The sequence below is a fragment of the Carcharhinus amblyrhynchos genome, chromosome 11 (assembly GCF_965287045.1).
Source record: "Carcharhinus amblyrhynchos chromosome 11, sCarAmb.v2.hapA, whole genome shotgun sequence".
Lineage (NCBI taxonomy): Eukaryota > Metazoa > Chordata > Chondrichthyes > Carcharhiniformes > Carcharhinidae > Carcharhinus > Carcharhinus amblyrhynchos.
Genome location: NC_137334.1, coordinates 45398749 through 45423647, shown reverse-complemented (window position 1 = coordinate 45423647; position 24899 = coordinate 45398749). Strand labels below are relative to the sequence as shown.

At 41.0% G+C, this 24899-nt stretch overlaps 1 protein-coding gene and 1 non-coding gene across 2 annotated transcripts in view; both read right to left on the bottom strand.

The window, feature by feature from the left end:
• The window catches only part of dnah9l (dynein, axonemal, heavy polypeptide 9 like), a 443144-nt gene that overhangs the window by 9078 nt on the left and 409167 nt on the right, over positions 1-24899 (bottom strand). The window contains exons 74-78 of the mRNA XM_080198977.1: positions 23554-23745; positions 20053-20172; positions 14359-14601; positions 11999-12181; positions 8792-8907 (exon numbers count right to left, since the gene is read on the bottom strand). Of these exons, the coding sequence (XP_080055103.1) occupies positions 8792-8907; positions 11999-12181; positions 14359-14601; positions 20053-20172; positions 23554-23745 (854 nt within the window). The remainder of the gene's footprint in view (positions 1-8791; positions 8908-11998; positions 12182-14358; positions 14602-20052; positions 20173-23553; positions 23746-24899) is intronic.
• Positions 18018-18209, bottom strand: LOC145350427 (U2 spliceosomal RNA). The gene has a single exon (XR_013888204.1). It is a non-coding gene; the product is annotated as a U2 spliceosomal RNA (small nuclear RNA).

Genomic DNA, 24899 nt, shown 5'->3' with positions numbered 1-24899 from the left:
GCTTCACAGCTCCAGGGTACTGGGTTCGATTCCTGGCTTGGGTCACTGTCTGTGTGGAGTTTGCACATTCTCCTCGTGTCTGCATAGGATTCCTCCAGGTACTCTGGTTTCCTCCCACAGTCCAAAGATGTGCGGGTTAGGTTGATTGGCCATGCTAAGAAATTGCCCCTTAGTGTCCAGGGATGCGTAGGTTAGAGGGATTAGCGGATATAATATGTAGGGATAAGGGTGTAGGGCCTGAGTGGGATTGTGGTCAGTGCAGACTCGATGGGCCGAAGGGCCTCTTTCTGCACTGTAGGGTTCTATGATTCTATGTGGGACCTTGTCAAAGGCTTTGCTGAAATCCATATAAACTACACCAACTGCACTGCCCTCATCTACACACTTGATCACCTCCTCAAAAAATGCAATCAAATTTGTTAGACATGACTTTCCTTCTGATGAAGCCATGCTAACTATCCCTGATCAAGCCTTGCCTCTAAATGGAGATAGATGATACCCTAAAGAATTTTCTCCAATAGTTTCCCTACCACAGACGTGAGACACACTGGTCTGAGGTTCCCTGGCTTATCTCTACAATCTTTCTTTAATAGCTGTTCTCCAGTCCTCTGGCACCTCTCCTGTGGTAAGAAATCTCTCAACACCAGATTAAAGTCCAACAGGTTTATTTGGTAGCACAAGCTTTCGGAGCGCTGTTCCTTCTTCACCTGAAGAAGGAGCAACATTCCGAAAGCTTGTGCTACCAAATAAAGCTGTTGGACTGGTGTTGTGAGATTTCTTACTATGCTTACTCCAGTCCAACACCAGCATCTCCACATCACCTCTCCAGTGGCCAGAGAGGAACTAAAAATTTGGATCAGAGCCCCTGCCATCTTCTTCCTTGCCTCTCACAGCAGCTTGGGACACAATTCATCCGGACTTGGAGATTTGTCCAGTCCCACTCCAAAATTTAAGCACGAAAAATAGGTTAATACTCAGTATGGTAGAGACAGAGTACTGCATTATTGGAGAAGCTAACTCTTGGATGAGACGGTGCACCTTCTCAGGTGGGCTAGTACAAATGAAAGCTGGGCAATTTTCCCCAGTGGGCAATATTTATCCTTCAACTAACATCTGTAAACATCTAATCTGATCATCAACATATTGACGTTGTACAAAGTGGCCATTGCATTTCCTCCTGTTGCATAATCACTGTTGCAGTGAAATACTGAATTTGTTGTTAAGGCTTTTCAGATGTTTTGAGTTGTGATAGGTGGTATAGAAATGCAAGTTTTTTATTTCTCATTTTAGATAACCTAGCTCTGCAGTTATTCTGTTTCCTCACCATGGCAGCATAAAGGTGACTGTATAAGTTCTAAGTCTAGTTAGGACTTGATATTATTCAAATATGCACCAAATGGAAGCATTTACCCGCTGAAATAAAGCAATTGATTATGGACCCAGTAGCTCTCAGAGCTGACGACTTGTAACACAAACCTACATACAAGTGTAATTTTGAAATGAAAATTAAGCGAAAACAAACATCTAAATTTATTCCCAAGAATCACTGCTTACCACAGGTGTATAACTAAACTTTCCATCTATTTAATCAGATTTTTTCAATCAAACCCTTTTCTCTTGTTTCATCACTGCTGATGCCGCATCATGGTTTCAAAACTGAATTAGCTCTGATTTACTATCATTTGTCTGTCAGCTTTTCAATGACTTAACTATGTGTCCATTAGAAACTCATTGTTTTTCTTTAAATTAAGCACCTACGCAGATTCTTGGGTGTGTCTTCCAAATACACAGGCTTGAATTTTATTCTAATCATATGCATCATTTGTGGTATATTTCATATCATGTGATGGCTTCCATTTTACAAAGTGAACACATCTACATCAACAATTAAATATTGACATAAACGCATTGGTATAATTCCAACAAAATGTCATTTTCAGGATGAAATAGCAGAAAGATAAAATCATTTCCATCCTCATCATAGGCCTCAAATTGTGGTAAAAGGCATAAAGGCTGTCTACGGTTTGATTAAAAAATTTTTCATAAAAATTTTCACCACTCTTCTTCTGAATACATTTATATCATTACAGTTTCTTGGACATGCTCTAATGATCATCATTCTGTTAAAAATCTTGGTAGTGAGTGTCAACAAGATGTTTAAATGCGGAGGTGGTATGAGTTGCATTGGCCACCTCCATTGGGTCTCAGACTCTGAGCTATAAAGGACTGAAGTGAGGTGATGTTTACCAAGGATGGGAGGAAGAGGCTAGGCTCTAAAACCAAGCAGGTATGGATAGAAATGGTTGAAGAAATCGGCAGCAAAAGTATTGAGCATAGCAACAGTTGTCCAGGAGGTTCAAGGACCTCAAATGCACAGGAAAGGTGGATGACACAGCACTTTCAGATGCCAAGCCCAAAACTCTGACTTTCCCAGCATTCTCTTATACAACACTGCTCAGCCCAACACACATTGCCATTCTAATTCTCACTGTCAAAAGCCCCAAGCACTCCTTTCAGGTGAAGCAGCAATTTACTTGCACTCCTTTCAATTTGATCTGCTGCATTCGATGCTCACAATGTGATTTCCTCTACACTAGGGAGATCTTATGTATAGAACAGAACACCCCATTACTATGTAAAATTTGGTGTTCAGACAGTGTCTGAAAGGATTGCTGGGATAAAAGGAGTTGCGTGAGTTTGAATCATCTGGTACCCGCACTGAAATCTTACCAAACATTTTGTCTAGTGTAATATAGTTAATTTTTTTCTTGTTGAATAAAAGTTCTATTCTTTGCATTAGCACTGTACTGGTAGATTGTTGTGAATGTTTTCAGTAACTGACTTTCGTTGTTTCTAAGAAAAAAGTTAGAATATGCTAAGCCAGGTTTCACGCTAAGAACTGACGTGTCCAGAATTAACATCAGCTGGGATCACAACAAGGGATGTAAAGGTGTCAAAAGCTGGGGTTTCCTTAAGATTCTCAGGCTTCCACTGACTCAGTCATTTTGTAGAGAATAAGATACCTGGTAAGATGAAGCCTTAGCAATTATTGGCCACATGAGAGCTGTTTCCTCATGGCCATATTTTGAGGGTCACAGGAAGAAGTGGGCCTTGGAATCCCCGTAAAGTGAATGGAGAGTTCTGGCCATCTTCTTGGAGATCCTCTCCACTTGGATCCGGCAGTTTGCGGTGTCAATAGTAGTCATGATGTGGATATGCCGGCGTTGGACTGGGGTAAACACAGTAAAAAGTCTGACAACAGCAGGTTTCAGTCCAACCGATTTATTTGATAGCAAATTCACTAGCTTTCGGGTTAGCCCCTTCTGGCCAGAACTCTCCATTCACCTGACGAAGGGGCTAACCCAAAAGCTAGTGAATTTACTATCAAATAAATCGGTTGGACTGAAACCTGCTGTTGTCAGACTTTTTACTGTGTTTACCCCAGTCCAACGCCGGCATATCCACATCATGACCTTGGAATCCCATCATTGGGCCCTTTTTCAGAGAGGGCTGCCACTCCTCCAGGTGTGCTCCCTCCATTCATGGTCTTGCCATCATGAACCCTAACTCCTTTTTCTGCATCCCACCCCCATTGTCCACTCCCAACACCAGCATGAGACCATGCGGCAACGTGTTCCTGTGGGCTATGGCATATTGGCTGGAAAAATTGCTTGTAATCCCAGTAATGGACACCTCTCCAGATGGCACTGATGGATTGGCCAGCAACTCTCTGAGGCCCATGAGACCTCCAGCAATTAAATGCTCCTTGGAGCATCAAATGGCTACAGTACTGCCCCAATTGGTGGGAATGAATTATTTGCTGACATTTTTGGTGGTGGGGAGGGAAATCTCAGCACTTGAAAATCCTGCACAACAATAACACAAATTAGATGCCCCCCTTTTGAAGCAGAGAAAGGTCTGTTGGACTAGATGGTACACTTTGGAACAGCCCACACAGTTTTGGGGCCAATATGTTTTAGTTTAATAATGATGTATCATCTGTACACTGGAAAACGTCAATGTCCTCCATCATAAGATCAGGAATGGGAATATTCACTGATGATTAAACAGCATGCAGTTCCATTTTCAAATCTTCAATAATAGAGCAGCTCAGATCAGCCTATAGAAGGTCTTCACAATATCTTACTTTGGGTTGACAAGTGATTGTTAAATCCATTAATAAATCCATACCCCATTAATGAGAGTTGAACCCCGAGAGATGTCCAGTTGTGGTAAAACCAGAAGCAAAGGCCGCACCAAGAACAAGAGCTGCTCCTCTAGAGCCAGTCTCCAGTTCTCCAATCCAGCGACTGTTGCGCAAGGGCGCAAGGATGTGAGCAGGTCGGTGCAGGGGCCTCCATCAACCTGGCTACTGTGGTTGCTGAGGTTCTTGAGCTACCAGCAATGTGCCCGGGACAACAAACATTTCCACATTATCCTCTGCCACCTGCAGCTCACCATCTACAATGATGAGAAGCGCAACACACTGCTGGGAAGGGTCACCATTGCCTAGGATGGGGTCCTGCCCAAACTCTAGGCTGTGCTGAGATCGAAAGAGAAAATGGTGGAAAATCTCAGCAGGTCTTGCAGCATCTCTGAGGATAGAAAAGAGCTGATGTTTTGAATCCAGATGACCCTTTGTCAAAGCATGCATCTGAACTCGAAACGTCAGCTCTTTTCTCTTGTTAGAGATGCTGCCAGACCTGCTGAGATTTTCCACCCTTTTCTCTTTTGATTTCAGATTCCAGCATCCACAGTAATTTGCTTTTATCCAGGCTGCGCTGCTACCCAAGAAAACTGGGCACCCAGCGAGTTTTATGCATTAAGGGAAAGGGCAGGGGATGGTGGTGAAATGAGAAAAAGGTCTCTCCACCATCAAGGAGACTAATTACCAATGTAATGGAAAATTTGTCATCAACCCAGATGAATGCAGTGGCAGCAGTACTCAAGAAGTTTGGCACGATTTAGGACAGTGCACTTTATTTTATTGTACCCCTTGCTACTGAACTCTCTGTGCAACCCCTCTGTGCTGGAGTATATACTATCGAGTATAAGAGTTGGAGTGTTATGGTAAGGTTGTATAAGGCATTGGTGAGGCCGAATTTAGAGTATTGTGTACAGTTTTGGTCACCTAGTTACAGGAAGGATGTAAATAAGGTTGAAAGAGTGCAGAGAAGGTTCACAAGGGTGTTGCCAGGACTTGAGAAGCTGAGTTACAGAGAGAGATTGAATAGGTTAGGACTTCATTCCCTGGAGTGTAGAAGAATGAGGAGAGATTTGATAGAGATGTATAAGATTTTGATGGGTGTAGATAGAATGAATGCAAGCAGGCTTTTTCCACTGAGGCTAGAGGAGAAAAAAAACCAGAGGGCATGGGTTAAGGATGAAAGGAGAAAAGTTTAAAGGGAACATTGTGGGGGGGATTCTTCACACAGAGAGTGGTGGGTGTGGAATGAAATGCCGGATAAAGTGGTAAATGCGGGCTCACTTTTAACATTTAAGAAAAGCTTGGATGGGTTCATGGATGAGAGGGGTGTGGAGGCATATGGTTCAAGTGCAGGTCAGTGGGACTAGGCAAAAAACGGTTCGGCACAGACAAGAAGGGCCAAAAGACCTGTTTCTGAGCTGTAATTTTCTATGGTTCTATGTACAAAAAAACACAACAGCATCTCACCAAGTTTACTTTGACAGCAATTTTGTCCCCTGCAATCTCTATTGCCAAGAAGAAATGATGCAGCAATGTTATGGGAACACCACACTTGACAAATCATGCAACACGATGACTGCCATTCCTTCACCATTGTTGGAATAGCGTTCTGGAACTACCTACCTAGAACCATCATGGGAGCACCTTCAGCTCAAAGGCCTGATCACTTCAAGGAAAAAAATCCATTATCACTTTTTCAGGGCAATAAACATGGCCTTGCCAATCACTTAATTCTCAAGCACAGAAACAGAAGAGACAGCAGGATCAAATTTACTTTCTTGTTCCTGTCAGTGACTGTCATAATTCTAGCAGAACAGCCAATGCACATGTATTGGTCCTTCTAGGACAAAATGAAAAGGCAATCCTTTCCAAGGGCAACTAATATTCAGTTTAATGGGTTGGCATGGGCAAGAACAGCTGATTCTAAATCATGCCATTAGCGACTTTTTTATGCTAATGACATTCCTATTTTAAAAAATTAAATTAGTGATGACAACTAAAAATTCAATAAAGCAGACTGAAAAATATTATGAAAATGATTCAGCAAATCAATAATCACTGAATTGAATCTAATGGACCATTCTTCTATCAATAGAACTGGGGCTGATTTCTGATTAATTGGATTGGGCAACTGCCTCTCCGCTCCAAAATCACTGCGGGTTAGACAACGACAAGAATGCAACGATGAATAGTGTGCTGTGATTTTTAGCCCGTTACCACCCCATTCATGCTCAAAAACACTCCAGATAAAGACAATCATTAAGAGATTCTAGGAGAGATTTTCAACTTGCTGCCTAGTTTCAATTTCTACATAGCAAATGGCCTATTCACTCCTGTATCTTGTGACATACTCTTGTATGTCACAAGAAGATGGTGGATGGTGTCATTACTGAACAATGACTTCAGGTTATAACAAGTAATCTCAGAAGACAGCACTCAATCTGTCATACAAATGTTATTTGCAGGAACCAGTCAGTTTCAGGAAGGAACTGAAGTGTGTCTCGTAACATGATGATCCAGGTATGATTGTTCTTCAATTTCATACTTCCTCTGTTATGTACTACATTGTATAAAATAAACATCTTCGTGCACTGATTTTTAAAGGATAATTATATTCTGTGTAGTATTTTGTTTTCTAAAGATTAAAACATGTAAGTGTAAACCATTTGCAGTAACAGTCATGCCTTGCAGAAGAAATGGCATTAATGATAAGTGGGTCTATTTATAGTGTGAAATACCAGACTGTGCTCAAAATGATTGGGCCCTGGCAGATCGCATGCTTGATATAATTGGTATACAATAGTGGCTAGCCCAAATTGTACCTGATTATTAATCAAAGTATTCTGAGGGAATCAAATTTTGTATTGTACTGCTGATCTCTCAAACTGTTGTTTTTCTTCACCTGTGGTCACTTCTGGTGATGAATAAGGTAAATGCAAACTTACTTATAAACACAAAATGAATGGTCAGGAATGAATTATAAATGTGCATCATGTCTGTCATTTGCTTTTCAACTTGTACATCAGTGAGCAGCTGAGCCACTCATATCAGAAGCTCCAAACTATTTCGAAGATATAATTCACCCTGGCAATTATTTATTTGATTTATAGTGAACAGTTTGTTGTTACTTTAATTTTGGAAGTGTTGTCTATTGATTTAGTGGAACATCACAGAATGCATTAAAATCAAGATAGTTTTTATACAATATTTAAGTAATTTAAAAGTAACAATTTTAAAGTAATTTTATATATACTCAGCAATTTTGATTATTGTCTAATGGACATCTTGTGCCTTTGTGGCATTGTCACTGAATTAGTAATTCAGAGACCCAGGGTAATGCTCTGGAGATCCAGGCTCAAATCTCACCATGGCAGATTCAATAAAAAAAAAAGCTGGAAACCATTGTTTAAAACCATCTGGTTTTCTTTTAGGAAAGGAAATTTGTCAAGTTTACCTAGTCTGGCCTACATGTGATCCCAGATCCACAGCAATGTGGTTGACTCTTAAGTACTCTCTAAAATGGTCCAGCAAGCCATTCAGTTCAAAGGCAATTAGAAATAGGTAACACTGGCCCAGCTGGCGATACTCACATCCAATGAATAGAACAAAAACTTGGATTCAGATTTGTACTTCCCCAAAGCTAAAAGTTTGATATTTAGCTGTATGAAATCAGTTTGGTTTGTCTTAACCCTGAACCCAGCTCCCAGTGAGTGTAAGTCCACAGACTGAAACTGCTCATAATATTTTTAGACTAACATTAGAAATTGGAGGAAAATTACATAATCTACCTTAAAAATAAAAACTTTGAATGGAGGTAATTAAACTATCTTTTAATATAAAATTTCCTGAGCTTAACATTTTTTGAGTAGTATTCTTTTGGCAAGGCAACAGAAAATGCTAAATTTTCTAGCTAACATAGCTGGTACCTTTCATATGTATAACTCTCTGGCACTTTAAATAACATTACTAGAGGAAAACCTGATCATATTGATTGGTCTATTTTATTCCAGCAACATCCTATGATTACATGTTTTCCAACAATTACAAACTCCAAACTTTTTTCATGCAAGTCCTCATTAGCATTGTCTTATGGCAGAATATTACAGATAACCAGAAAAAAGGATTATTTCACAGTAAAGATGGTAAAATATTGGTAAAGAAATTCAGGGAAGGCTACACAGTATAATTTTCATAGTTATTATTTAGTGAAATAAATGTTGCTGTACTGCATGCTGTCATGCACATGAGCACACAAAGTCTTCATTTAGAGTGGATAAGACATTTTCTATTATGATTACTATTAAACATGATTCCTTGCTTGCATTTCTCGTACCATACCGGTCCCAAGAGACTCGTTATACATTATGCAAGTAGATACCGAATGGTTTGTGACTAACAGATCAGTGTGATGCATAATAGCTACATCAAAACACTGTCGTACTGGGGGAAAAAAATCACAGCAAAAATCCCAATAAAAGGCCGAGCAACACTAATTTCCATACAAGAAATACTGAGCAATTCTAGTGGCACTTTGACAGACAGAATGCCATGCACAAGCTGTTTGCGTCTTGACATGCTACTTACCACTGTGCTAGACTGTACATTGATGGATATGCCAGCTTGGTCCAGGTGTCAGGAACATTATCAAAGAAAAGTGCTGTCTGTAGTAGCTCCATCTCAGAGGAAATTGCCAACTCACCCTAACAAAAGCAAGAAAAAATGTGCTGTTTGAAGGAGGCTGTGATACGAAGATGTGATAAATAACCCAGTTCTTTACAGAGAAGAACATATTTAAGTGCAATATTTGAAAAAGGCTGCTATTTCATCAGCTATGAAAGGTAGAAAATTACATATTTTCTGATTCCTTGCTTTCATGTTGCTTTTAATCTAGTTAAAGTTTGTTCAAAATACAGAGAGCACAATAATATTGTGTCAATGTTCCAAACAGAAAATAGGGAATTCAGATTGCAGTTTGCTTTTCTGGCTTTAGGATTAGTTGTAAAATTAAACTAAAAGGAAATTGTTTAGTGTTATATTTGCTTTTTTGATAAACATCAAAATATAAATAAAATGTAATATAAGTGGACTATAGTGTTAGTAGACTATTACATATTGGTTACTGTTATTCTAATCATTCTTATCCTCCTTAAAATGAATTTATGATTAATAAAAAAAGTGAGAAAAAAATTCTATGCATAAGATTGCCATTAGGAAACTAATTCAGCACCTTGAAGTTGGACAATCAACTCAAAAAGTGAATATTTTCTTTCAGCTCAGACGGGGGGAAACATTGCAAGTCATATGTACCCAACTTGATTCAGTTTTTTGATCAGGGTAATGTAATAGATGTGATATACATAAATGGCTGAAAGGTGTTTTGGAAACATCTCATAATAAGCTTGCCAACAAAGCCGAAGTGCATGGAATAAGTGGCAGCATGGACATAAAGTTGGCAGAGTGACAGAAACCAAAACGATGGGAAGGGTTACTTTACAGATTGGAGGAAGATTTACAGTGGGGATCCCCATGGGTTGTCCTCATACAACTTTTCTTCATATATACTAATGTCTTAGCTTGGGTGTGGAGAGCACAGTTTCAACATTTGGAAGTACTCTGAACTGTGAGGAGGATAGTGATAAACCTTAAGAAGGCATTAACAGCTGGTGGAATGGGCTGACAGGTGGCTGATGAAATTTAACGCAGAGAAACTTGAAAGTGCTACATTTTGTCAGGAAGAATGATGAGAAGCAATATAGAATAAATTCTATACAATTCTGAGGAGTGCACAGGAGCAAAGGGATCTTGGCTTTAGAAAAAGAAGCATAGAGTACAAATGCAAGGAAGTTATGATGAACTTTTCTAGAATGCTGCTTCAATACAGAATGCGATCCAATTATAGGCACCCCTCTTGAGGAAGAATATGAAGGCTTCTAACGGTCTTCAGTTACATGGATGGACTAGAGAAGCAGCCATTATGTTCTTCTTAGAGAAGAAAGGTTGAAAAGAGATTTGATAAAGATGTTCAAAACCTTAAACAATCTAGAGAGTAGTTAAATATAAACTTGCCATTGGCATAAAGAGGGCAGCAATTTAAGGTGATTGCCAAAAAAGCCAATGGTGACACGAGAAAAATCTTATTTACACAACAAGTTGTCAGGATCTGGAATGCACTGCCTGAGGCTGTGATGGCAGCAGATTACATCTTGGGTTTAAAGGACCTTAAAGGTTAAACCCTTAAGGAAAAGCATTTGGAAAGCTACAGGCATGACGAGTCGAACGTTCTCCTTTGGTGATGTAACCATTCTGTGATTCTATGGTGAGTGTGTTTTGTGAGTACACAATGAGGTTCAGGTTGTGATATCCTCCCATCCCTGAAAGTGCACTGGTTGCATTTTGGAAGCCATGATGTGGAGATGCCAGAGTTGGACTTGGGTAAGAACAGTAAGAAGTCTCATAATTCCAGGTTAAAGTCCAACAGGTTTATTTGGTAGCGCAAACTTTTGGAGTCTCGCTCCGAATTCTGTTGTGTCACAATTCTGTCGTGAGCAGCTCACCTCCAGACTCTCCAGAACCTGTCCACCATCTACAAGATACACGCCAGGATTGGGATGGGGTATTCACCAGGAACCCCCTTGTCATGATTTGCTTTCCACAATGGGTTAAGAACTGGCGCCCAAGCCGGTGATCCATCTGGGCTGTGTGGCCATTTTGTCCAGATTGTGTCCAGGGGCACAGGCTGACCCCCTTGGGAAGGCCGCGTATTCACCCAGGCACTGACCAGCAAACCCCCTCGTGAGCTGCTCACAACAGAATTATGACACAGCAGAATTCACAGCGAGACTCCGAAAGCTTGTGCTACCAAATAGATCTGTTGGTCTTTAACCTGGTGTTGTGAGGCTTCTTATTCAGCATTTTGGAAGACAATGACTTCCAAATGCCTTGAATGCTTACTTAGGTCATTAAGTAATCAGGGTTCTAACGCCAGTTTTAGGATCCCACTCAAATATATGGATTTACTGTAATTCAATCCTCAAAGGGACTGCTGGAAACATTTGATGAAGCAGTTAATCTAAAAGATATATCTTTATTTGGAGTTGGGAAGAGCTGTGTGGTTCCACTGGCTCAAGAACACTATTGTAGGCCACTGCCATCTATATTTGCTCCTCTCCTGTTTTGTCTTCACTCTTCTCAGGGCTTGCCTGTGTGAGATTTTGAGAAGGTCCTGACCTGCAAGCTGCATTGGACATCTGCATGGCGCTTGCAGCAAGAGAAGGCAACTAGGGAGCACAGCAGGCAAGTGACTCACACTAGGCATTGTGGTGGGGTGGATAACAAATTTGGCTCTGCTAGTAATGCCCACAGTATGTATTTTCACTTTGTATAGTGAAATCACAACCATTTTCTTAGAATGTCACCACAGCTTGCCACTAGAGACAAATTTTCTTACACTTTTTTTGATAATATAAATGTGAATATTTGTTTTGCTGAGGTATTGGCTAAACTTAAAGAAATGCAATGAGTCAAGTTTTTTTTGGCAGTATTATCTAAGCAAAATGTTGTAATTTAGTATTATCATTTGTTGAGAAGGTGTTATTGTATTCTTTCAGGACTGAATGTACTCATTGATGTGTAATTCAGAAAATGTACTGCATGACTTTATGACTTTGAACTGCCCATTCTAAATAAAGCCTCAGTTTAATCAGAAGGAAAATGGAATACAGTACAACCTTTTGATTGGCATTGTTCATTTAGGAAAAATTTCTTTATATGGACTTTTTAAGAAAATTTTACCTTTAGCCCTAGATCAAGTTCCTTTAATGAATGTCTCACTTCTTGAATTAGGATATTCATTCTTTCACATTCTTGGAAACAAACCAAAATATAAGGGGAACGCTCAGCTGATTTAGAGGTTATATCAGCCATATTGTATTCCTCTGGTAGTTTTTCCAATATATCATCCAAGATAGTCTTTACCTTCAAAAATAGAACAAGTTGATTGATCAGCATGATTCTTATTTAATTTTATACAAAATTAAAATTTTATTTGGTTATTTTTGCCATTTAAAATTTTTTTTGAGATTCCTTTGATTGAATATTTCTCTTGCATCTTATTAAAATATAAATAGATTTGCGCCAACTACATTTTGAGTACAGAAACCAAGGTCTAATTCAATGAGGCTTCATGCTGAATGAACTACAGCTTATCTGATTACCTCGGGGTCCTTGTGCATGAGTCGCAAAAACCCAGCCTGCAGGTGCAGCAGGTGGTCAGGAAGGCGAATGGGATGCTGGCCTTCATAGCGAGGGGGATTGAATATAAAAGTAGGGAGGTCTTCCTGCGGCTGTATAGGGCATTGGTGAGGCCGCAGCTGGAGTACTGTGTGCTGTTTTGGTCGCCGTACTTACGCAAGGATATTTTGGCCTTGAAAGGAGTGCAGAGGAGGTTTACTAGGCTGATACCGGAGTTGAGGGGGTTGAGAACATAAGAACATAAGAAATAGGAGCAGGAGTAGGCCATCCAGCCCTTCGAGCCTGCCCCGCCATTCAATAAGATCATGGCTGATCTGTCGCTGCTCAGTTCCACTTTCCCGCCCTCTCCCCATAACCCTTAATCCCCTCTCCTATCAAAAACCCATCAACCCGCGTCTTAAAAATATTTAGCGAGGCAGCCTCCACCACTTCAATGGGCAGAGAATTCCAGAGATTCACCACCCTTTGAGTGAAGAAGTTCCTCCTCAACTCCGTTCTAAACCACCCCCCTTTTATCTTGAGGCTGTGCCCCCTAGTCCTATTGTCTTTTTTGAGCGGGAAGAGTCTTTCCACCTCTATCCTATCCATCCCATTCATCATCTTATACGTCTCAATGAGATCTCCTCTCATTCTTCTAAACTCTTAACGAGTACAAGCCCAGTTTATTCAGCCTCTCCTCATAGCTCAACCCCCTCAACTCCGGTACCAGCCTAGTAAACCTCCTCTGCACTCCCTCCAAGGCCAAAATATCTTTGCGCAGGTGCGGCGCCCAAAAATGCACACAGTACTCCAGTTGCGGCCTCACCAATGCCCTATACAGCTGCAGCAAGACCTCCCTACTTTTATATTCAATCCCCTTCGCTATGAAGGCCAGCATCCCATTTGCCTTCCTGACCACCTGCTGCACCTGCAAGCTGGGTTTTTGCGACTCATGCACAAGGACCCCGAGGTCCCTCTGCACCGTCGCCTGCTGCAGTTTTTCGCCTCGTAAGTAATAGTCCTTCCTACCATTTTTCCTACCAAAGTGGACCACCTCACACTTGCCAACATTAAATTCCATTTGCCATTTCCTGGCCCATTCGCCCAGCCTATCTAGATCCTTCTGCAGACTCTCCACACCCTCCGCACAATTTGCCGTTCCCCCAATCTTGGTGTCATCAGCAAATTTCGACACTCTACACTCGGTTCTCTCCTCCAGATGAGCTATGAGGAGAGGCTGAATAATCTAGGCTTGTACTCGTTAGAGTTTAGAAGAATAGGGGGAGATCTCATTGAGACATACAAGATGATGATGGGATGGATAGGATAGAGATGGAGAGACTCTTCCCGCTCAGAAAGGACAGTAGGACTAGGGGGCACAGCCTCAAGATAAAGGGGGGGCGGTTTAGAACAGAGTTGAGGAGGAACTTCTTCACTCAAAGGGTGGTGAATCTGTGGAATTCTCTGCCCGTTGAGGTGGTGGAGGCTGCCTCGCTAAATATTTTTAAGACGCGGGTTGATGGGTTTTTGATGAGAGGGGATTAAGGGTTATGGGGAGAGGGCGGGAATGTGGAACTGAGCCACGACAGATCAGCCATGATCTTATTGAATGGCGGGGCAGGCTCGAAGGGCTAGATGGCCTACTCCTGCTCCTATTTCTTATGTTCTTATGTTCTTCTAACCAATACAAATATCAGTTGTTCAGCTATTTAGCAAAGCAAGAGAAATATTAAAACTTGCAGTCAACATTCTGCTGTGAATACAACAAAGGCCAATGTAAAATTCTTGACCTTTTTTTCCAAACCCCAAATGTTAGCTTCAGTGACATTTCATTTTCATTGATATAGAACTAATCAATAATAAAAAGGTAAATGCCTGTAGTTTAAAATAATTGTTAGTTCACAAGTTTTAAATTTTCTGACCTTTTCCTCAATGGTCTGTGTTGCTCCTTCACCAGTTCTTGAGTCTCTGGGCTGCATTTCTAATAATGTGTGGAGAAGGCTGTCTGAAGTTACAGTCAAGAACTCAATCTCTGCATTTGAGTGGAGACCATAATGCACAGGACTTTCTGGTGGTAACATTTCATCAATGTACCTGTGATAACCATTGTAATCAAGATTTGATGGAGCTACAAAACCAGAAGCTAAAGCCATTTTTCTTTCAAACTGTAACAAAACAAAAAAACTAGTGTGAAAAATCAAATACAATTTACCTAATTTACTAAGAGTATGCTCACTGTCTTAATTTAGTGTATAAACATGTTTACTCATTTAAATAGCCACATAGTAAATGTATTATGCATCATTATTAACTTCAAATTGAAGGGAGCATATAAAATTTTGAAATAGGAACAAAAGTAGTTGAATTAGGTGAAAGATCATTCAGCATCTTAAATGAGAAAACAACCAATGGTTTGATGGCTTCATCAGATTTTGGAAAAAAAAGCAAGGAAGATTCTTTTTAAATACAGTACTGACCAAACAAAGTAGAACATAAAGACAGGACGTAAAGATCAGATAGGCTAATTAAATGTTTAATAGACTGGAATTTTATTTTTTGGATATTGAAGAGGTGAAAATGTGTGTTGCTATACAAAAGCTGATCTCATTACGGATGTGAAAAGACACTGTAAAAGACAAAGGGTTGAATTTAGTGCAGCCTGTTGGAGTGGACATGATGGCAGAAGGGGCTACGAAAATCAATAACTTGTATCCAATTCCCGACATCAGGAAAACTGTTCCCAAGTTGGACCTGACATGGGAATTCCTATCGACTGGAGGTGGGATGCCATTAAGCTCATTAAAGAACCACTTAAAGGTAATCATCCCTGAATCCACCAAAATTTAGTCGTGGCACATGGTTTAACAAGCTGCTGAAGGCCAACCAACAAACCCCCTGCGCTCCCCACTTCTGCAACCCCCCATCCTGCCCTATTCAACTGTCTCCAGGGATCCAGCATTTATCATTTGGGTAAGTTTCAGTACATGCCAGATGCAGCCACTGCTTCAGGTGGCAGTGCCAACCTCTGACTGGTTGACCACTCTTTAGGACAAGATGTTCATTCTCTGGAGGCCTTAGTCAAGTGGAAGGCTTGAAATGGACAGTTAAGTTCTTGAGTGTACTTAAATTACTTCGGGCCTCCCCCTGTGCAGGGCTCCCACTGGTCAAGGGGACTCAAAACAGTGGACCAGAATCCCACCCAAAAGGTCAACACAAATTAAAGGAAGGAAATTAAATGAAATGTAAATGGAAGAAACTAATTCAAAACTGGCATTGACAGTCAAATCCTTCCCCTCCAATCTCTGTAATCTCCTCCAACCCCAAAACCCTCTGAGATATTGGCATTCCTCTAATTCTGGCTGCTTGTGCTATTGGTTGCTGTGCCTTCAGTTGCCTAGGTCCCAAGTTCTTGAATTCCCTCACGACACCTCTCTGCCTCTCTATCTCACTTATCTTCTTTAAGAAACTCCTTAAACCTTCTTCTTTGACTAAGCTTTTGGTCACCTGACTTTATATCTCCTTATGGGGCTAGCTGTTATGCTTTGTTCATAATGCTCCTGTGAAGCGCCTTGGGTCTTTAAAGATGCTAGTTGTTGCATAAAATCAATATTCAGATTGAAGAGTTACAGTATGGAAATTAAATACTAGGGAGAATTTTATTGTTTTGAGGCAAACAGAATTGGAGGCAAGAGCTTGGTCAAATTGCGAGGGGGATGGGGAAAGTGGGGGGGGAATGCAACAAAACCTGATGGTCTATTTTCCCAGAGGTAGTCTGGCAGCGGGGTCAAACACCTGGATAATAATGGTGGCAGGCAATATAAAGTTTTTTGAGATGCTTTTTAAATTTTACCATTGGCACACAGGACCACAGAGCTTCAGCAGCTCACCAGCTTTAGGGAGAGAGGGTGGTGGGTAAGTGGAATCGGCTGCCGTCGGTGGTGGTGGAGGCGTGCTTGTTGGGGTCTTTTAAGAGACTTCTGGATGAGTACATGGGATTTAATGGGATTGAGGGTTATAGATAGGCCTAGTAGGTGGGGATATGATCAGTGCAACTTGTGGGCCGAAGGGCCTGTTTGTGCTGTAGTTTTCTATGTTCTATGAGAATGACAGCTCAGTTGTAAGTGAGTGGTGGCTGGAGGTGGGAGTCATTGACAGCAGCAGCATTTCTAAAAAAGGATGAAGGACAATAAAGCATAGAAGGGAAAAATTCTCAGAGGTGCAGCTCAGCTTTGCAAAGTTAGGATATAGGGAGGCTTTCAGACTTGAGTAAATTTGCAATGGGTCTCATGCACTCAGATTCGGAGTTCTCCTGTGGGAGGGAGGATAAGAGAGAGAATGAGAGACCAGTGTAATCAAAGGAAATGCTGCAACAACTGTAACCTCTGAGACCTTGATGGGATATAATGTAGGTCTCTTCTAGGTCTAACATGCTGATGCTCCAGAGTGCAGTAACCTTTCTCCTCTATATCTGATGATAGCTCTCGGTGCCTGAACACACAGGAGGACCCTGGCACATACATGGTCACTTGCATCTGTGCAGAAGCTGCCTTTTTCATTGTCACTTTACAAAGCTTTGGTGTCAGCATCAAAAGAGTTAAAGATCCACTATCTACACCAGGAGCACCCTGATGGGAACCCTAGGGGCCTCAGACTATCACTCCTCCACACTTCAGGGCACACCTATCCTTCCCTATGCACCTGGTGTGGGTTGCAGGCATCTCAGGTGTAGAGTGAGCTAGAATGATGTGATGATGTCTCTTCAAATGATGGCTCCTCCTCTGAAGTCACATTCCATTTCTCTAACATCATTGGTGCCTCATCTGCTACTTGATCTGAGAGAGAGGTAGAGTTGTGTTATGTTTTTCACCAACTCCTTCTGCCTGTCCTTCATCTGGAGGTGCTTGTGTTCATCACTGGCCACCACTGTGTTGCAGGTAGTGTTTGTCATAAGGGTCAGTAGTCACTTCCACAAAGTTATTCATTCTCTATGGATTCATCAACCTATTTCACCTTCATTGCCAGCCTGCCCTTGTTGAAACCCCTCCTAGTTCCATTGCTTCTTTTTCCATCAGATTCAGTGAGCAAGCAGTGAGACTCTGCATCTAGTTTCTCTTTAATCCCTGGCACTACAAACTCACTGCTCCTGCAAACACAGACATACATTGTGTCACTGGTTTCTCATAGCACAGTTGCACTTGCCATTCTGTGCCAGTTTCAAAGTCCAATATTTTTCATGGGGGGTGGGGTGTGCTGCTGCAAAGAGTCATTTAACATTGGCAATGCAGCAATCAATGCTGAGTCACCAGGGCCCTGCTGTGCATTTTGCTGTGAACACATGTGCCTGGTCTTGCTCAATGTCTGGGCCAGAGACCTCTTCTCACATTCCACTGGCTCCTTTTGTGACATCCAAGGTTGCAAGCTTGGTATTATGAATGCCACTCACCTTGCCGAAGCTTTTTTTTAAACTTTATTCCAGTCCAATCAAGTCAAATTAAAGCCAATTCAGAGTCCCAACAAGTTGGGACATTCCCGATCCAAGCTGACAAGACAGGGCTCTCACCTCCTGTCCTGGGCTTGATCTACATGATCCAAGCCGATTGGAGTAGGTGTAGCTCCTCCTCCAAAGCTTGATCTTATTTGCATCTTAGCCAAGAGGCTGAGATACTGCTTTAAAAAATTGCTTCAAATGAAGCTGAAATGTAACCTAATGACTTCAACCAAGTGCAGCACGTCAATACTACACTTGATCTTAGCCAAAAGGCCGAGATGCAATGGGTGCAGTTCTGGGTGATTCACTTACCCTGGCTGAGCACCTTGCCAAAGCACATCAGAAAATTTAATCACTTGGGGCAGTATACCTATATCTGCAGCTGCTGACTTCCTCTGTGGCCTCCAGCCATGCTTTTTTTGTGAGGCTTGCTGGCCTTCTCCTGCCAACTGTGAAGAGCACCTCTTTCCATTCCTTGGAGTAACAAACACTTCCAAGGTGGCTTCATTAAACTGTGGAGACACCCAACATCTAACTATAGCCAACGTTCTTTTAGTCTCCCTTCTAAATGCTTCTATTTATGATACCCGATTCAAGTGCTGCCATCCATTTAAATATGGTGCCTTTGATTCAGCTTGTGGGATTTCTTCGCACCCAACACCCATTATTGACCGCTTCCATTCCTGCCGGCAAAATCCTATTTCCTGGCCTGCCATCAGTCCATTACCACAACCCAATTTGAACAATCAACTTAGGACTTGTTCAGTCAGCTCACTGTTTCTCCAAGTTTGTATTGAAACTGTTTAGAAAATTGCAGGAGACCAAAGATGGAAAGGCAGAAAGGGGGCAGAAGTTGTGAAGTTTTAATATCACTTGGAGTACAGTACCATAATCTCAAACATTCCAAGTCTTGTCTTACATCATAATTATAATTGCTTTCACTTCATCCTATGTTCCCTCCTCACTACTCGTCATTTCTAGAATGCACAGGCCATTTGTACCCAGGCTTCCACCAGTTCAGTTCTGTATTTAATCAACACGAAGTGCAAAAAGAGAGATGTGTTGAACCGCTGTCTTGTTTTCACCCTCTACCTTGGACGGCCATGTTATTTCTCTTCTGACTGAAAATTTGGTTTCCCTACATGACTTTTGCTACATTTCAGGAATAAGGTCTTGCAAAGCACTTTCAGATCTTGACAACATCTATATGAATTAAAATATTATAATTGTGTGACAAAACAAGACACAATATTGAAGAAACCTTCGATGCAATAAAAATATGAAAATGCCAGATTTTTACTTTTGGTTTGTTATGTCAAACTGTGAGGAATGGACAATTAGTTAAGTGCAGCAAAGGATGGAAGCAAAAATAGAAAATTTAAAATTTGTTATCAATTGGAATTTACAAGTAACAATCTACCTATTCTTATTCCACAAAGGTAAAATATTGATGTTGCTGGAAATCTGAAATATAAATACAGAGAAACAAAATAAAAATTTCAGATTTGTTGCAATGAAAGATCATTGACTTGAAATGTTGACTCTGTTTTACTCTCTCCACATACGTTGTCTGGCCCTCTAATATTGCTCTTGATAAAACACCACTTGCCTGATTTACTGGAAGGTTCTAGGGAAGGCTCCACACTAATGAGAGTAATCAAGCTTTTTAAACTCCAGGATAGAGTAGGGTTTGATGAGAAAGGAAAAAATAGAAGAGAAGACATAAAAGTAGGGGGAAAAGTGAGAGAGGAAAACCACAGGTGAAAAAGACAGAGCAAGAAAATGGAGAAGAGAAATAGAAGTGATCAAGTGGAACAATAATACACGATTTACTACTGTTTTTTCATTGACTTACCAATGTCCGTAGCTTTTCAGCTGTGATTGATGAGCAAAATGTGTTTGTGAATTAATAATTTACATAAAATGTGAAAACATGGAAAGTTTAATATTAGCTAAATAATTTGTTTGCACATAAATATTGATTTTAAATTGTAAGAATTATTATCTGGGTGTTATTTTGTACAAAACAACTGGGCATAATTTTCCAGTAGGGGGAGCCCCAGCTCCAGCAACTCGAAACGACAGACAGCCTATGTCATTGAGAGTCACATCCACCAAGACAAAACACCTGATTCGGTTGCATGTGCTCTTCCAGATAAGTACGACACAGTCTTCTGTCCCAGTCATCGGTAATATGACCACCATACATAATTTCACCAAACAGGTAACGCAGGTCTTCCCAAGGTACCTAAAACCCCAAATAACTTAATTAGGGTTCACATTTAAAACAGATTATGAATAATGAGCTTAATATTTATGAGTAAATACTTTTAACATATATTTTATTTGTATGGTCATAATAAACTTCACTTAGTGAACATGATGCTGTAATAAGAAATAGGGAGGCAACGAAAACAATAAACAAAGTTGCCATTAACAACAACCTCAGTTCTGATATAAAACATATAAATCATCCATAGAATAAATACAATAATGCATCACTAATAATATACCCTTGATATCCTTTCACCCATGGACTTAGTGAATTATAGATCTTTGACACTCCTAAACAGCACCACTAATATAGAATCTTATAATTTTACACCAATTTATCATCTGTTTGATTACAGGATGATTCAATAAATAAAGTAAATTTTATCTTTCTAAAAGGCAGCCACATATGCCTGTGGGAAATGTTATTGCAGAAAACATTTAATTAATTTGGTATTTATTTACCCATAGGAATGGGGACAATATTCTACCACATCAGTAGATCAGGAAAAAAACAGTATCGTAAAAACACTATGCTCATGCTGGACAGTGTTGCTCAACCAGGTGGTTAGAAATCAGATGAGTTCATACGATATCCTTTGAAGACCCAAGGTCTAGAAAAAAAATCTTCAGTTTCATTTGATAACCTGTTTTCGGAAATGTATATGTATCTTCTTATCCTTCTCACTAGGTTGCTTTGTAAAACAAGCCAAAATGCAAAGTTTGTGAAAAATAGTTAAATGTGCTTTAAGTGATGACAAATAAAGGTCAGCACTTCGATGGATTTTTGCTGTATCTTGGTAGATGCATGTCTGAAATGCCAAAACTGTTCCCAATTCATCAATTTCAGCTTGGAGTTGTCAGGCTGACTGAAAAGAATGGAAATGTCACCTAGCACAACAGAGTGAAATCCATCAGCTGAGACATAACTACTGCAATCGAGAAATCAGGGAGGGCTGGCAGTTCAGTAATAGTATTGGATCACTGTTAGAGAATAATGGTGACATGTCTGCTCATGGTATCGTAGTCCTGCCTGTTCTTCCATCCATATCTTAATAGTTTAATCATAATACTTGAGCCCTAGCCATTAATATAATGTGTTATCAATGAAGTAAAGTTAATTCATACACTGCTGCATGGAGTTTATAAAGAATTTAACAAAACTTGTTAATGAAATAAAACACAAGGCTTTTACCATTTTCCTTATTTCTAGAAGATAATTATATAAATCCTAGTCCTTTCCTGCTAATAGATGAAAGTTCAAAGAAAATTACTCTTTGGGAATGTTATAGAGAGCACATTTTGAAAATACAGAGAAAATGTGTACCATTCATTCTGTCTCTCAACACATTCAATTGGTTCCCATACAAAATTCCAAGAATAAGCAATTTTGGTTGTCAGAAGCTTGACAACTCTTGTAATTTTCAACACGTTTTACATTTTTGAAGCTATGATCAGAAATTGGAAGAATTTCATACATCCATGCATTAGCGCATCGTTTCATGAAATAATAATTGTGGTCAGTAACAATGCAGGATCATCCTGCAATTGGGGGTGCAAGTACACAAGTCCTTGAAGGTGGCAGTACAGGTGGAGAAGGTGACGAAGAAGGCCTCAGGTATGCTTGCCTTTATAGGGAGGGGTATGGAGTATAAAAGCTGGTGTCTAATGTTGCAGTTGTATAGAACGTTGGTTCGCCTGCATTTGGAGTACTGCGTCCAGTTCTGGTCGCCTTACTACCGGAAGGACATGGAGACCCTGGAGAGAGTGCAGAGGAGATTTACCAGGATGTTGCCTGGTATAGAAGGACTGAGCTATGAGGAAAGATTGGGCAAATTGAGGCTGTTCTCCTTGGAAAGGCGGAGGATGAGGGGAGATCTGATAGAGGTATATAAGATTACGAAGGGTATAGATAGAGTGAACAATGGTAAGCTTTTTCCTAGGTTGGATACAAAAATTACGAGGGGCCACGGGCTTAGGGTGAGGGGGGCGAGGTATAACTTGGATGTTAGAGGGAGGTTTTTCACACAGAGAGTGGTGGGGGCCTGGAATGCACTGCCAAGTAGGATGGTGGAGGCAGGCATGCCAGGGTTGTTTAAGGCTTACTTAGACAGGCACATGAGCGGACTACAGATGGAGGGATATAGGAGACTTTTCTAAATAAAGATCAAGAGCGTTGGGACGTCCCTGGGAATCAGTTGATTCCTATGGACCTTCCACCATATTTCATGGCTCACTTGCTTTATTTCTGCACCTCTGGGGATTCCGTAAATGTCTTTTTATTGATGTCATGTTTATTGATGTCTTTTCTTTTACTTCACAGAAGATTCGGTCCGCCTTGTTGACCAACAAGGGGCATACACGCGGTGGGTCGTGAGAGGGCTGCTCTTGGATGTTGCTTCAGGAGTTGCCTAGTGCTTCACGTCGTTAGTGTACGCTTAAACTGGACCAGCTGACGGGCAACATGACAGCTCAGTGACTATCACTGTTTGCTATGCAGATACATGGATTTGGGCCGGTGTCTGCGGGAGTTTGCACATTCTCCCCGTGATTGCATGGGTTTTCTCCAGGTGCTCCGGTTTCCTCCCACATCCCAAAAACGTGCTCTTAGGCTGATAGGTGTAACAAATTGTCCCTAAATTAGTCTTCCCTCAATCTTCCCCAATAGGTGTAGACAAAGGTCATGGGTAGAGGAGGGCACTCATAATTTTAAAATGGCAGCGTGGGCTTGTTGGGCTGAAGGGCCTGTTTCCCATGCTGTGTTGTTCTTTGTTCATCCAACTACAGTTTCAAATCAGTCAGCAGAAGCCATTTAAAACTGTTTGAGAGTCAAGAGATACTCAAATCAGAACTGCCAGTTAAGCCTGTGAATGGGAAGGTGCAGGATGGGCTGGGGGCAGGGATGAGGTATAGGAGAAAGAAAAGGGATAGAAAGATTGGGACAAACAAGGGACACAAGGTCCCATCTAGACAATTCATTTTACTTGAATGCAAAGTTATGTCTGGGCTATTTAGATTATGATAGCTCTGATTAACTTCTACTGGAATGTTAGGTCAAAATACCTAAGGTGGTATTTTCTGTGCCTCCACTGTCTGTTTTGCAGCGAAGGAGGCTGTCTGCCATTGACCGGTGGCAGGATTTTTTGATACTGTCACTGACAATGGAGTTTTCTGTTTTATGTACACCCTGCCACTGGGAAACCCACAGCAGGGGTTCACCATTGGTAGGACCAAAAGGTCCAGCCTTTGAGAACGACCAGAAAATTCTGGCCCTAGTTATGAGTATAGCTAGCATATACTCATTTTATGTTGTACACATAAAATTCTTACAAAATAATTTCATATATCTCCCAATTACCTGAGCATTAGCTTCCAAATAGCTGAATAAAACTCGGACTGAGATGGTTAGGTCTCCAGTATTAAAAGGGTACTTTCTATTCCAGCCCTGAGGTCCAAATTTACGCCGTTCCGCAACACAGGCATGGAAGTAGCATAATGAAAATAGTATTGTCTTAAATTCATGTTCACGAGAGCATTGGTCCAGAATATCCTGCAATGAAGGTGTATCAAATGTACTTAATAAACAAAAGTAAGTCAGGTAATCATTTTCACAAAAGAGAAAGAAATCTTATTTAGTAACATGGCTTTGTCCAAAATACAGTAAGAAATCTCACAACACCAGGTTAAAGTCCAACAGGTTTATTTGGCAGCAAAAGCCACTAGTTTTCAGAGCACTGCCCCTTCATCAGGTGAGTGGGAGTTCTATTCACAAACAAAGCATATAAAGACACAAACTCAACTTACAAAATAATGATTGGAATGGGAGTCTTTACAGGTAATCAAGTCTTAAAGGTACAGACAGTGTGAGTGGAGAGCGTGTTAGGCACAGGTTAAAGAGATGTGTATTGACTCCAGACAGGATAGTTATGAGGTTTTGCAAATCCAGGCAAGTCATGATGGTTACAGATAGTGTGACATGAACCCAAGATCCCGGTTGAGGCCACCCTCATATGTGCGGAACTTGGCTATCAGTCTGCTCAGCAACTCTGCGTTGTCGTGTGTTGTGAAGGCTGCCATGGAGAGCGCTTACCCAAAGATCAGAGGCCAAATGCCCATGCCCACGGAAGTGTTCCCAACAGGAAGAGAACACTCTTGCCTGGTGATTGTCGAGTGGTGTTCATTCATCCGTTGTTGTAGTGTCTGCATGGTATCCCCAATGTACCATGTCTCAGGACATCCTTTCCTGCAGCATATCAGGTAGACAACATTGGCCGAATTGCAAGAGTATGTATCGTGTACCTGGTGGATGGTGTTCTCACATGAGATGATGGGAACCATGTTGATGATCCAGCACATCTTGCAGAGCTTGCTGTGGCAGGGTTGTGTGGTGTCGTGGTCAATGTTCTCCTGAAGGTTGGGTAGTTTGCTGCAGACAATTGTCTGTTTGAGGTGTGCAGTTATTTGAAGACAAGAAGTGGGGGTGTGGGGATGACTTTGGCGAGATGTTCGTCTTCATCAATGACATGTTGAAGGCTCCAGAAGAGATGTTGTAGCTTCTCCATCTGGGGAAGTACTGGACGACGAAGGGTACTTTGTCCACCGTGTCCCACGTTTGTCTTCTAAGGAGGTCAGTGCAGTTTTTCGCTGTGGCGCATTGGACCTGTCGATTGATAAGTCGAGCGCCATATCCTGTTCTTATGAGGG